Source organism: Xiphophorus couchianus, chromosome 23 (assembly GCF_001444195.1).
Source record: "Xiphophorus couchianus chromosome 23, X_couchianus-1.0, whole genome shotgun sequence".
NCBI classification, from domain to species: domain Eukaryota; kingdom Metazoa; phylum Chordata; class Actinopteri; order Cyprinodontiformes; family Poeciliidae; genus Xiphophorus; species Xiphophorus couchianus.
The window spans coordinates 25494286-25507067 of record NC_040250.1 but is presented as its reverse complement, the minus strand read 5'-3'; the positions used below and the strand labels follow the sequence as shown (position 1 = coordinate 25507067).

General features: G+C 37.9%; 1 protein-coding gene across 1 annotated transcript; it reads right to left on the bottom strand.

Moving 5' to 3' along the window:
• Positions 1-1449: 1449 nt before the first annotated feature.
• Positions 1450-12398, bottom strand: aup1 (AUP1 lipid droplet regulating VLDL assembly factor). Its single transcript, XM_028008621.1, has 12 exons — positions 12134-12398; positions 10830-10967; positions 10580-10730; positions 9138-9325; positions 7257-7329; positions 6788-6861; positions 6476-6542; positions 5574-5676; positions 5350-5487; positions 4293-4432; positions 2921-3009; positions 1450-1844 (listed from the first exon to the last, which is right to left on the bottom strand). The coding sequence occupies exons 1-12, from the start codon at positions 12172-12174 to the stop codon at positions 1799-1801; spliced, it is 1248 nt and encodes a 415-aa protein (XP_027864422.1). The 5' UTR covers positions 12175-12398; the 3' UTR covers positions 1450-1798.
• Between the last annotated feature and the right edge of the window lie 384 nt (positions 12399-12782).

Genomic DNA, 12782 nt, shown 5'->3' with positions numbered 1-12782 from the left:
AAAGGGCACATTGAACAAGATCTTAAAACACCGTACAGCAACAGAGCAACAACCCATATTAATCAAGAATTTAATTGGATCCTACTAATGCAAAGCAAATGTAGTATATTATCCGTGGGGAAAACTAGCGGGAGTTTTTATAACAATGTACCAGGAGTCAGGCGTTCTCCTCCAGCATACCGAACCTGGAGCGCCCGGCCAGCTGGCAGCTGACCAGGGGAGCTGGCTGTCCGAAAATGTCAGAGCAACATTGCAATTAGGTGACGTGTTGATGAACCGAGTAGAGATATTTGAGACAGACACTTACATTCTCGCCTAAAGACGTTGCACCAAATCACGTTGTGTCATTTAAAGCAGCTGCCCCCAACCTTTTTGGTCGCGTGGACCCGTCACTCCGATGCTGTTTTGTTACTCATTCTGCTGCAAGTTGGCTCAATTTTGACGCGCAAGACGTAACCGGTAAAATCCGATTTAGGATTTTCAAAATAAAAGATCCGGAAGTAGTTCATTATTTCTTGCGCGGCCCGGCACCGGTCCGCGGCCCGGTGGTTGGGGACCACTGATTTAAAGTGTAAAATAGCTAAATAATTTGTCGCTCTTCACCTCTATCGACGCTCTGCCTGAACGCCTGGTTGGGACCCGCAATGAATTATGGGATATGGTGGGCCATAAAAACTAAAAAAGGGCACTGAGGGCATCAAGGATAAATGGGGCAGGGGCTCAAGTCCCTTTTGCCACCCCCCCTGCACGTGCCTGATCATGAGGTTGCCAGGAACTCTTGTTTTGAAGAGCAAAGGCGTGACAGCGGGGCAGAACTGGAAACTTGAAATCAGCAAAGTTAAAGGCAACTGAAGGAGCACACACACACACATATATATTTAAGCTAAATCATTGTTCTGCACTAATCAGTCCGATTTTGTACAACTGCACTGTGGCACACTTGCTGTACATATACACTGCTCAAAAAAATAAAGGGAACACTCAAATAACACATCCTAGATCTGAATGAAAGAAATATTCTCATTGAATACTTTGTTCTGTACAAAGTTCCATTTGCACAACAGCAGGTGAAATTGATTGTCAATCAGTGTTGCTTCCTAAGTGGACAGTTTGATTTCACAGAAGTTTGATTTACTTGGAGTTATATTGTGTTGTTTAAGTGTTCCTTTTATTTTTTTGAGCAGTATATTTACAAATACATATCTGCATTCTTTGAATCTTTGCAAGGACTGCTCTTAAGTTGTTTCTTATATTAACAGCATTTTATATTTTATTTTATCTACAACTACTACTCAGTGGTGGTTGTTATTGTGTCTTGTCTCTATGCTGTAACTGTGAAGTAATTTCCCTGCTGGGATGAATAAAGTACTTCTATTCTATTCTATTTATATATAAATATAAATATAAAGAAAGCTCACACGCCTTATGTTTGAAATAATTTCTTGAAAGCAAGGTCAAGCTGAACTTTATTTTCATCAACAACTCTGACATTATAAAAATAAATAGATGATTTACAGTCAGTGGATTGTTATACAAACCGTTATCAAAATTATGTCTCAGCCAGGATGAAGAATTAAACACATGCATAAAATCACCATTCAATGAATGTATACATGTTCTGAATACTTTGTTGCCATTATTTGCGGATAACAAAACCAGTTTAGTTTTTTTTTTGTTTTTCCTTTTCCAGCTCGACGGGGTTGATAGAAAATAAAAATCACTTTTCAAAAGTAGACAGCAGGACAGCTTGAAGATGCTTCCCTCCCTCCAACCAGTTTCCAACCATCCGACGTTTTGTTCAGTGGCCATCTTCCAGGTCCAGTCCGTGCTTCTCCATGTAACGTCTGCAGAAGACCACTGCTGGTTAGTGAAATTAATCTCGCTCAAACAAAACACAGGCGTTATTGTTTACTGTCTGCATACGGAGGTTTAAGTCCGCTCTTCGTCAGAATGAATGTATTTTAAGCGATTCGTTTCAATTGTTCCCTTTTTTCCAGGAGTGAATAACGATTCAACATCTTCAATTAAAATAAAAAATATATATATATTAGGTTTTAATTTATTATGTTTTTCCCCCTCTATATTTCCATAAAGCATGTGGTTGTGGTGCAATTTGCATTTATATATTTGTTAGAAGAAAATGTCTAAATGTGAAGCAGCACAAAAAAATCTGGAACAAACTTCCAGAAAACTACAAAACTGCTGAAACACTGACATCCTTTAAATGAAGGCTAAAAAACCCTCCACCTGTTTAGAGTTGCCTTTAATTAGTAGTAACTGGAACATTGATCAGTATATGCGTTTGATTTTTGATAAAATGTCATGTTTATTTTTGGTTTCATAGATGGTTGCTGTCTAATGTTTTTATGACGCAAAGCGCTGTGAACTGCCACGTTGCTTGAATGTGCTACAAAACAGACTAGATTTGTGAGGGTGTATCAATACATTTTTGAGGTTATTTATTTAGGTTTGAATGTGAAAACAAATGCACAGCACATTCAAACGTATGCGTCTAAACAAATTGAATTCGTTTCTGAAGTAAGAATTAGTAATTTTTCCACATTGGAAAATGTTTGAATCAAACACATAATTAAAAACCCAAACTAAATAATATATTCATGCTGATGATAAATATTCATAAACTTCTTAATGACACTTCAGGTAAACTACATTCCTCCCCACATCGCCCCCATTTATTGTATTTTTTTCTAGCATAAAAAAATCTGGGATTTATTTACTTTTTGGCCACTTGAGGGCAGCAAAAGCGCGTCCAAACACTCCACCTACTTTTAATGGGAACCGGCTGATGTTGTTCAGTAACTTCTCACTTTTACAGCGTAAAAATATTCTGCGTAGGCATTTTTGGGTGCCAAGTTGTTCAAAAAATGATATTACTGCAGGTATTCCTCTAACCTCTCACCTTCTCGCATAATTATACAACGCCTCTTTTCTTTGCTGGAGAGACATGTGTCTGTCAGCTGGCGATCTCCCAAACGCTTTGGCAGCAGGCTATGGAGAGGAAAGGTAAAAGCATGAACCGCATTAGTCAAATAATAATTTGGACTTCCCAGGATTTTGAATACATATGAAATTCGTTCTACCATGTAAAGGTTGGAACAGATTACTGCATCTGTATATATCTGGGCTGCAGGTCGGAGTCCACAGTCCGATCTGAGACAATTCCAACTCACAATTTAGTATTTAAAGGGACAGTTTAGGATTTTTGGTGTGTGGTTCTGCTAAATGGCTATCAGCAGTGAGTAGCTTACCTGCAGAGATTGAATGTAAATCCAGATTTAAGCCAACAGGAAGTACAAGAGGGAACGCACGACAAAGCTAATCTCAAAAACATCACAGCAGTTTGTATGAACACTATTTCTATGATTAATTTTTACATTGCTTTAGTTTTTTTGAGTTACTCAGGCCAGAAATGTTGCACAAGTTTCATTCTTAGCACACGTTTAGACCAGGAAGACCACTGCCTGCCTCCATTTTCTGTGAAAATAATCATTTTTTTCTGGGTAAAGTACCGCCCGATGCTAACGCCATGACAATCCAAAGATCCTTTAGGCATAAACTGCCGTCATGTTTGTGAGACTGAAGTTGTTTCAGGATACTGTTGGAAGTCCTCTCTGATCTCATCCCCTCTGGCACAAGGCGTTAGCTTCAGACTCTGGGACTAGCTGATCTAGATTTATGCTAAATGAAGAACCAAGAGGCCTAAATTTATTCAAACCACTGCCAGATTTGAAATTATTTTGAAGCAACTAAGATGTGTTTCTGACAGGAAGCGAGACAGGAATGTCCTAAAACACAATACAATGTAAAAACAACAAAAAAGAAAGAAATCATGTTGATTATTTATGCCCTTCTTAGAAACTTCCTAGGCATTAAAGAAGTCAATCATTTCTTTTAATGGATGACCAGCTTTTCAACGTATTCTGACAAGTTAACATCGGTGATAACCTCCATGTCTTTGAGGTTGGAAGGACTTGTGCCCTTTACCTACTCTGTTGCCAAGTAAATTTTCAGACAAAAAAATAATTAAAAAATCGGCATCGGCCAAAACTGGAACCCGTAGGACAGCTTTTTTTTAAAAAGATCGGTGCATTGCTGCAACAAAGATGTTAGTCAAATTGAAAGATTAATTTAAACCTGAATTTGCCAGGTGTAGGAATGATGCTGGGATAACTGCTTTTTAGACAGCAGACAATTTTATGATTGTAACCTACAATCAAAAAGAAGTGTAGGTTCCAAGAGGTCAGTGAAGGCAGCGTTTTGAATGGTCAAACCTTTATGGCAGGAGAGGATCCAGAAGGAAAGGAGCTGATCCTGGAGGCTCCGTATGTTGACGTCCCAGTAGCTTCCATCGACACTTCCTCTCTATTCTCTAGCAGGTTTGTTATCGTGGTGTCAACACAGTTGGTTTTAGCTGAAAGGAAAACAACAAAAAACCAATAGGCAACTGGAAGAATACTGAATTATGGGGGAAACAATGCAGGACAGGTAAGCCTGTCTCAATAAATAATAAATCGATTCATCGCATGGTAAATTAAAAATTTACTCGATAATTTTGATTTGGGGAATAGCTGTTAAAGAGATTTTCTCTTTCAATGTTGTTGGGAAGCCGCCATTTTGAAAAACGGTGCAAACATTCGACACCAAGTAGTCAGAGTGCACTACCTGCCACTTTTGCCTGTTTTCCCTGTCTAAGCTGAATGATTGTTATTTTTAATGCAATTTTTGGTTTCAGAGACTTCATAATCCATTTTAATGATTGTTTTGGATGCTTTGTTAGCTTATTTTGGATATTTAACATATTTTTTCATTCTCAGTGTTAAATGTTCTTTCAACCTTTTTTTTTTTTATCTTTGTGTGGGTATACTTGCATAAATAATGCGTTATTGTTATTATATTAGCTCAGAATGTTCTCAAAATGACAATATTATCGCAATAATTTCTGGGACAATTTTGTTATTGCGACAGGCCTAAACTCAGAAAAATGACAGCACTTGTAGCACAAGTTGTCTTAGTTCAGTGTGGGAAAAAAATACTAATTATCCAATACTTTTGGAATAACTAACAGTAAAGATGTAAGAAAATAGCTTCAATATTTTTATTCCACCGCTCAATTTTGTTGCAAAAATAACACATGGTTCTACCCTAGTTTTTTCTTTATTAAATTTCTAATGTTACGAAAAAGTCATGCATTGTTGTGCCTCTGATGTTACATATTCACCATTTTAAGGTTCCGTAAAACCTCAACATTTTCTGAGAGTGTACTCACATTTCAAGATGAACGCATGTGTTAAATCACAAACAATAACGAGAATTAAAACCGGTCCGTACCTAAATCCTTTGTAATGACACTGATTGGGACATGTGGCAGCACATCCTTCACCTGCTGGGCCATCTTAGCGATCCGGTGGTCATCTGAGCCCAGACTCTGGGCCATGAAGCCCAGCCCGATGGAGCCAGATGTGGCACCTGTAGAATACAAAACGGCCACTGAAAAAGTCCCAAACTGTGAATGTGCCACACGGTAGATTGTCTAAAACAGCTCAGTTACTTACTTGTAGTCGTTTGTGGTACTGAATGTCTTTTCCTCTTAATGTGCTCTGCTTTATCTGCTTTAGTAATCTTGGTGGAGACCAGCCCCAGTTCAATAGCGAGAAGCTGAGCAAGACGACACACGTTAGAGTTAAAAGAGGAAAAGAGAGCCAAACAAGAAGAAAGCAATCTATTAAAATAGACTAAAATTATTATTTTTTAAAAACCAACTGACAATAAATTCAAATCAAGCCATAGAAAAGTCCCGCAGGAAAAAAACCTACATAAAATGTATGAGATTAAATGGTCCTGCCATGACAAAATTTAAGACCTGAGATTAATGTGTGTAAGGCCAACTTACATTTCCTTTAATGAATTTAAGACATTTTAAGTACTTCCTTTTAGATAAATGAATTTAAGACTTTTTAAGGCTTTCCATTTTATATAAATAAATCTAAGACTTTAAATTCATAAAAATAAATGTAAGACTTTTTAAGGCTTTTAATTCATATAAATGAATTTAAGACTTTTCAAGACTTTTAATTCATATAAATAAATCAAAGACTTTTAATTCATAAAAATAAATGCAAGACTTTTTAAGGCTTTTAATTCATATAAATGAATTTAAGACTTTTCAAGGCATTTAATTCATATAAATACATTTAAGACTTTTAAAGGCCTTTAATTCATATAAATATATTCAAGACTTCTTAAGGCTTTCATTTCATATACATGAATTTAAGACTTTTTAAGGCCTTCATTTCAGAGAAACAAGTTTGAAACTTTTTGAAAACGCGCGGACACCTGGTGTTAAATGCCCGTTCATCTTAAATCTGCTTGCCAGGCATCTGGAGGTCCAATAAATTCCACTTTTGGTTTTTAGACGTGTGATTTATGTTCATCAACTCCAATGAGGGAGTCTTACCTCTTGGACTTTGTTGGCAAACTCCTGCGTAGATTCACCATCTTGTCTGGAAACTGGTGGGAGCCAACTGAAATAAAAGGCGATGTCAAAAACCTTATTTTTAAAGTCAGAACGCAAAGTATGTCGATACTTACTGTAGAAACTTTTATTCTCAAACTATCTCACACTGCAGCTGGGTATCCAGCATTACTAGTTTTGAGTAGGTGAGCCAGAGGCTGTTAGTGCTGCCAAGGCAACATGTAACCATAGCTGCTTTCTACCTTGGCCCTATCGCTGTCTAACAGATGTAAGTAGTGATAAAATATGTAGTACCTTACATGATACACTGTACATGGAGAGAAAAATGTCCACAGGAGGTCTGTTAGCCAGCTGGACTCTACTGTGCTCTGTTGGAAGAAACGAAACGCATTAAAGACGGTTGTGTTATCGCGTTATAGATGTGAAAAAAATGACCAGGATTACACAAAGAAGCTGCATTATCTGTATACAAACATCCTCACTTATATTGAAGGAGTTCATCATGGAGCTGGTAGAGCTCTCCGTAACGCCCGACTGGATTAATCTTAGCACTGAGATCAGATTAAACTTTAAATGTGTAATATCCTCAGATTTGGAACAAAGTCATATTTTGTTCATCGAAGATTTTAACCGCTTCAAAATGCGTTTTATTGATTTCCTGAAAGATGATAAGCTAAATGACGCTAATAAAGCAGCAGATGATTTAGTTTGCAAATGTTCTCCATCTATTCTGACCTGACACACAAGTCTAAAATCCGGTTACCAAAGAAAGCAGAGGTCTGGACACCCGTAAGGCCACAGGTTGGATAGATTCAGTCAGTGTGAAAGGCCACGAGCTGAAATAGCAAACACACACACAAAAATACACATTTACTTTGAAGCAAACACTATTTGGAAAACTTTCCTCCTGATATTAACAACATTAAAATACATGTCCCATTGATAACATGAACAAACTGTTATTTGCTCATTTCATTATCGATGGCTGAGACGGCAAATTGACATGAGTAGATTCTGACTGAAATCAGCAGCAGAGCTGATTAGACGGCTCACGATACCGGAGCTGAGGATGAGTCAGTAAAGTGACCGAAACGCTGAGCTGGAAAAGGAAACTGAAGCCCGGCGCCCACACAGGAAGCACCTGGATGTGGCTGCAGCACAGCGTCGAGAGAAGCAAACCCAACCTTCACATTTCTCAATCGCTACAAAGTATTCTGTCAACCTTGAGTTAAAGGTTAGATGATACAATATCACACGGCTTCCTTTAAAATAAAAAAACAAAACAAAAAACAAACATTTAAAACAGAAGGGCATAAAAATGCTAAACAGAAAACTAATTGATGGTAAAATAATGTCGTCATCATGCAGCGTTTTACCTCCTCTGCTTTAGTTTTGTTGCTCCATTTAGACGCTTCATATTAAACAGATTTTAAAATCGGACAAAGACAAGCCGACTCAAAGTGGTTTTTGGATAACGATTTCTTTCATCGAGGGGATAAAGCAACACAAACCAACCTGGACCAATGTCAAAACGTAATTGCTCCCCAAGCCTAATTAATAATCACCAGAGAAGAAGCAGTGGCTGATTTTTACACATTTGCAGACGTGGAGCAGATCAGTAAAAAGAAAAGATTGATTTTGCGTGTAAGCATCAGCCGATCGCCAAAACCTCAGGAAATCAGCACCGACTTATTGGCGTAACCCTAGCAACCAGTGCAGGATGTATGTTAATGCAAAGTTCAAAGGTTAAATCGGCTCCAGTAAAGAAATCCAGCCAGCATACGTGTTATTCCATACATATGATCATGATGAATTGATTATTCAAACTATTGTCATTTAGTAATCGATTAATCGTTAACTGGAGGATACAGACTCAAAACAAAGGCCATTTGCTGAAAGAACAACATATTCTGGGCAGTAAGCCAAAATTGTAGAAAAGATATATATATAAATATATAATATACACACACACATTTTGCATTTAAGATAAAAAATATATATATATCTGTAAATATGTTCCACCCAAAACTCCTCAAGTGGCAGTTTTATCTTCACCTGGTTCTAATTCTGTAAAAAAAAAAATTGAAAAAGAAACAAATTTTCTTTAAGCGGCTTTTGATATCCAGTTATCAGGTAATCTATAGTCACTGTACTAATATTAAGTTAAGCAGAAAGACCTGACCTTTTCACGTTATATTAAAAGTATTGTTTTTAGCTAATAAAACAATGTGCTGTTGCACTTAAAGCAACATAAAGTTTCTTTTTAAGAAATTGGATTATCTGTTTATTTGCATCTTCTAATATTGTATAAAAAAGGCTTAAATGGAAAAATCTGCTAAATGTGCCAGTTCTTTTTTTTATCTAATTAATTTTCAGAATAACTGCATTATTAATCGATTACTAAGCTCATCGTTAGTTGCAGTCCTAATATTTATCCACATTTCTGCGAGGAAAAAGACGAATCTAATGAGAAGTTGCTTTAAGCTTCCCAGTAAAAGACGACCTCACCATTTCTAGTAAAAAATTAACAGAAGTAAACGTGCCGATAAATGCTGTGAATATTCGTGTTCCTCTGCAAGATTCAGGTTGGCCTCGGTTAGAGGAAACGGTCACGCAGGTAAAAACAACAGAAAGCCAGACGGACCTGAACTTGAGCAGACCGGCGCGGCCGTTGGTGGTGTCTTCTTCAGGAAAGACGAGTAAAGGCGGGGCACCGTCAGCAGAGCAGTACCTCTGGAGAGACTCTCCTACCGCTTCCTGGCTGGAGGCCGAGTGGATCTCCATGAAGCCCCGGGCCCAACACATGAAGCCCGTGGAGCCCTCCAGCTGGGGCTGAGGAGCAGAGGAACAACAAATCAAGCTTACCCAAGCCTGGACTCACCGCTTACAACGAAACATGGCAGATGTAGTCAAGTTTGCTTGTGTAGCACGTTTCAGCGTCATGAAACCAGCAATAAATATTACATTTTGTCATCAAATTGAGCACTTAAAGCTAAGATTTAAAAAAACTTCACGTTGTGTTCTAAAGCAGAGTCTCTTCAGCCTTTCAAACATTTCTGACCTTTTATTGCAACGCTTTATTAGCTAAACCCCTTAAGCCCGACCTCTGAGGCATTAAAACGGCCCCGACCGCTGCAGCGCTTCGTCACACATCGCAGAAAAAAAATTTACATTTTACCCCACAGCGCATACATATTGCCTCGCAAAAGAATTCATTTCTTTGCATATTTTCAGTGTGTTTCATTCAGATAAGATGCAACAGAATCAATACAAACTAGCCCATAACTGTGAAAGTGAAAGGAAATCCTACATGTTTTAGCTAGGGCTGGGATGACAAATGCATGCCAGGTTTTTATTTGGCAAAAAAACATTTGTTTAAAACCATGCAGTCTTTCTTTATCCCTTCTCCTTTAAGCATCCGATTGGTTGGTGTCCTCAGTTTGTTTATGGACAGACTGAACAATATACTGAAATAAGCCCGAGCACCGCTGAAACGGTCGATTAGATTAAACGTGATGAATCAATTATTGAAACAATCGTCAAATAGCTTAGTAGTAGATTAATCCTTAACTGGAGTAGAGAGACTCAAAAAAAGGCAAATTGCTGAAAGAACACAAACCTTTAAAACAAAACTTTACAAAAAATATTAACATTTTACATTTAAAATGAAAACAACTGACACTTCACTTGGTTCAAATTGTGCTAAAGAAATCTCCCTTTAAAAGACCTTTTGCTATTTACTTAATTGGTTCTATTCAAGAAATAGTCAACAGATCCCTACACTGTATTGACACTAGAAGTACATTTCTTTGTTGCTGTGGTTCCTTTGCTGCATTTTAAGCAAGAAATGTTTATATTTTAAAAAGGAGCCAAATTATTTATTTGCATCTGTTAATTAATCTCTAATAATGTATAAAAAGAGCTTAAAGGGAACATCTACAGAGCAATTTTTTTATCCAATTAATCGTCAGAAAAATTGTTTACTAGAACAATCGTTAGTTGCAGCCCCAATGCGGAGATGAAAAGGAGTGAAAAAGCGATCAATAATCAGGTTTTTTTTTTTCCCAGTAAAACTTGAACACTCACAGTATTGAAGGGGGTCAGGAGGTTGATAATATTGTGGTCAAACTCTGTCACATGATTGCATACGCAGAGCTTGGTGTTTTTATCCCGGGAGCGAGGATTTCTCTGTCGCACGTGCATCCCGAGGACCGAGCACATGACCCTGACAACGAACCTGCAAGCGAAAATAGATGCCAACACCAACAGATTAAAGAAGAAAAAAGAAAACAATTAAGAACAATGGCGAAGGCCCGCCACCTTAACCGGTACTTGCCTCCGCACAAAGCTATCTGGGATTGCGCAGCTGACCAGGAAAACGTGAACGCCGATAAAAATCCGCATCAGCATCAAACAAACGCCAACTGGGGAGTAGATGAGCAACAGCAGGAGAGCCACGGCATCTTTGGGAAACCTGCAAACACACAGATTGTTTCGATTCCACAGGAGAAAAATCAAATCAAATCAAACACACCTAACATCTCTAAGTCAAGGCTAACTTCTTACAAATGCCACAGGTAAGCAAACACACCTGCTGGACTAAAACGGGGCGAGTCTCCAGGTATTTCATGTCAAAATTCCCAGTTTCTTTTAGCACCATTTTCAAGTGTTAATAAAATTCACTGTGGATTTACGGCTGACATTCCTACCGTGGTTCTACAGTTGATCAATAGGGATAAAATAACTTCACTCCCTCTTTTGAAAATGACTGTATACACATGTTTACAAAATAAGTTCATTAAAAAAAACACCTTTATTTTTGCAACAGATATTTCCATTTAAAACTTGCAAAGCGGAACTGAAGTCAAACTCTTCAAACTGCCTCAAACTTGACAAATGCATTTGATTGTGATTTACCGTCATGCTGGCCTGCGCTGGTTTGACCTGCTCATACATTTCCAGATGTAAATTGGGCCTGACAGCGAGTCATGAAGTTACATTTATTGCAAATTTGACACTAAAGTACATAAGCAGAAATGTATTTTTTTTTTAAATCATGGCCGCACACCAATGTGTAAAGAAGCAGACTCAGCATTTGCCATTTGAAAAGACATTACTGAATGTTGTCTTTCATTTCCAATAACTTGTTACACGTGTCCTTCGTGTGCAGCTCTTTGACATCAAATTCTCATTGAAGCGTGACAGAAGTAGTTTTTCCTTTTATACAACAGTAAAACAACACGTTTATTAAACTTACCTAAACTAAACCCTTCCTAGAGCAGGTGGACATGAACACAAACTCTACCTTCAACAGAGGCAGCGTTATTTTTTGATATATCTAACTAAATGAAATAGTGATGCATATCCTTACCAGTGTTGGGAAGTGCACCCTAAATAAAGTTCCAGAGTAACTAATAGCAACATGATGTCTCTGCTACTTGGCTAATTAGCATATCGTGTTTCTTTTCGAACGTTTTAACTCTCTGTGACACGTTTGACCTGTAAATGCATCATATATCCGTCACCGATAACTTCATAAAACATTGTCGCAATGAGGAACACAGCCCCTCCACCAGTGGCTCATTAGCTTTATTCTGGCTAACCAGGGAGTTCTAGTTAGCCTGCCGTTAGCTGACTTACCGACGAAAGTCAAACATGTCCTCAATCCCCCGAGTCTCCATGTCTGCCTGTCGGACTTTGGCTTGGCACACAGGCTAATGCTAAGAATACCACCTGACCTCTAAATATGGGTGAGTCATTACGTTCACAGCAGCGCTATGGTTGGTCCTCCACTGGGTGAACTGGTAACCAGCTAGCCTCGTCGTTCAATCGATAAACTGGCAACACAGTCAGACAGAACGAGCGGCTAGGTAGGTTAGCATAGCAGCTATCAACAGATGTTACTTCCTGTAGTATGGCCACAGTTCCTGTTAGGAACCTCTAAAATAAAGTTGTTGTTGTTTTTAACGTTGAGCTGTGGGTTTTTACTGATTAGACTCCGAAAGTTTAACTTGGACTTATGTACAGTATTTCTAAATTACACATTTTATTAATTTCTAGTGTTTTTTCCCCCCCAGATCAAGTAATTTAATTTCAAAATAAAGTGTGGTATAAACAAAAAACGAGGGACTTTTTGTCTCCCTCTGGTGTTTGAATTGGGAACTTTGAAATTACACAAAAATCAGAAGGCAAATTAAAACATGTTATATTTATGTACATATAAAAAGAAACCTAGTGAAATGTAATTAGTTCAATTTGAAATTAAACGAGTAACTAATTCACAACTCGT

Bases quoted from the DNA above. Each gene is read 5' to 3' on its own strand.
- aup1 (XM_028008621.1), bottom strand. From the start codon at position 12,174: ATGGAGACTCGGGGGATTGAGGACATGTTTGACTTTCGTCG. The intron at 6,543-6,787 runs GTACTACATATT...CTTTTATTTCAG, and splicing joins TGTACAGTGTATCATGTAAG to TTGGCTCCCACCAGTTTCCA. The intron at 3,010-4,292 runs GTTTGACCATTC...TCCTCTCCATAG, and splicing joins GATCCTCTCCTGCCATAAAG to CCTGCTGCCAAAGCGTTTGG.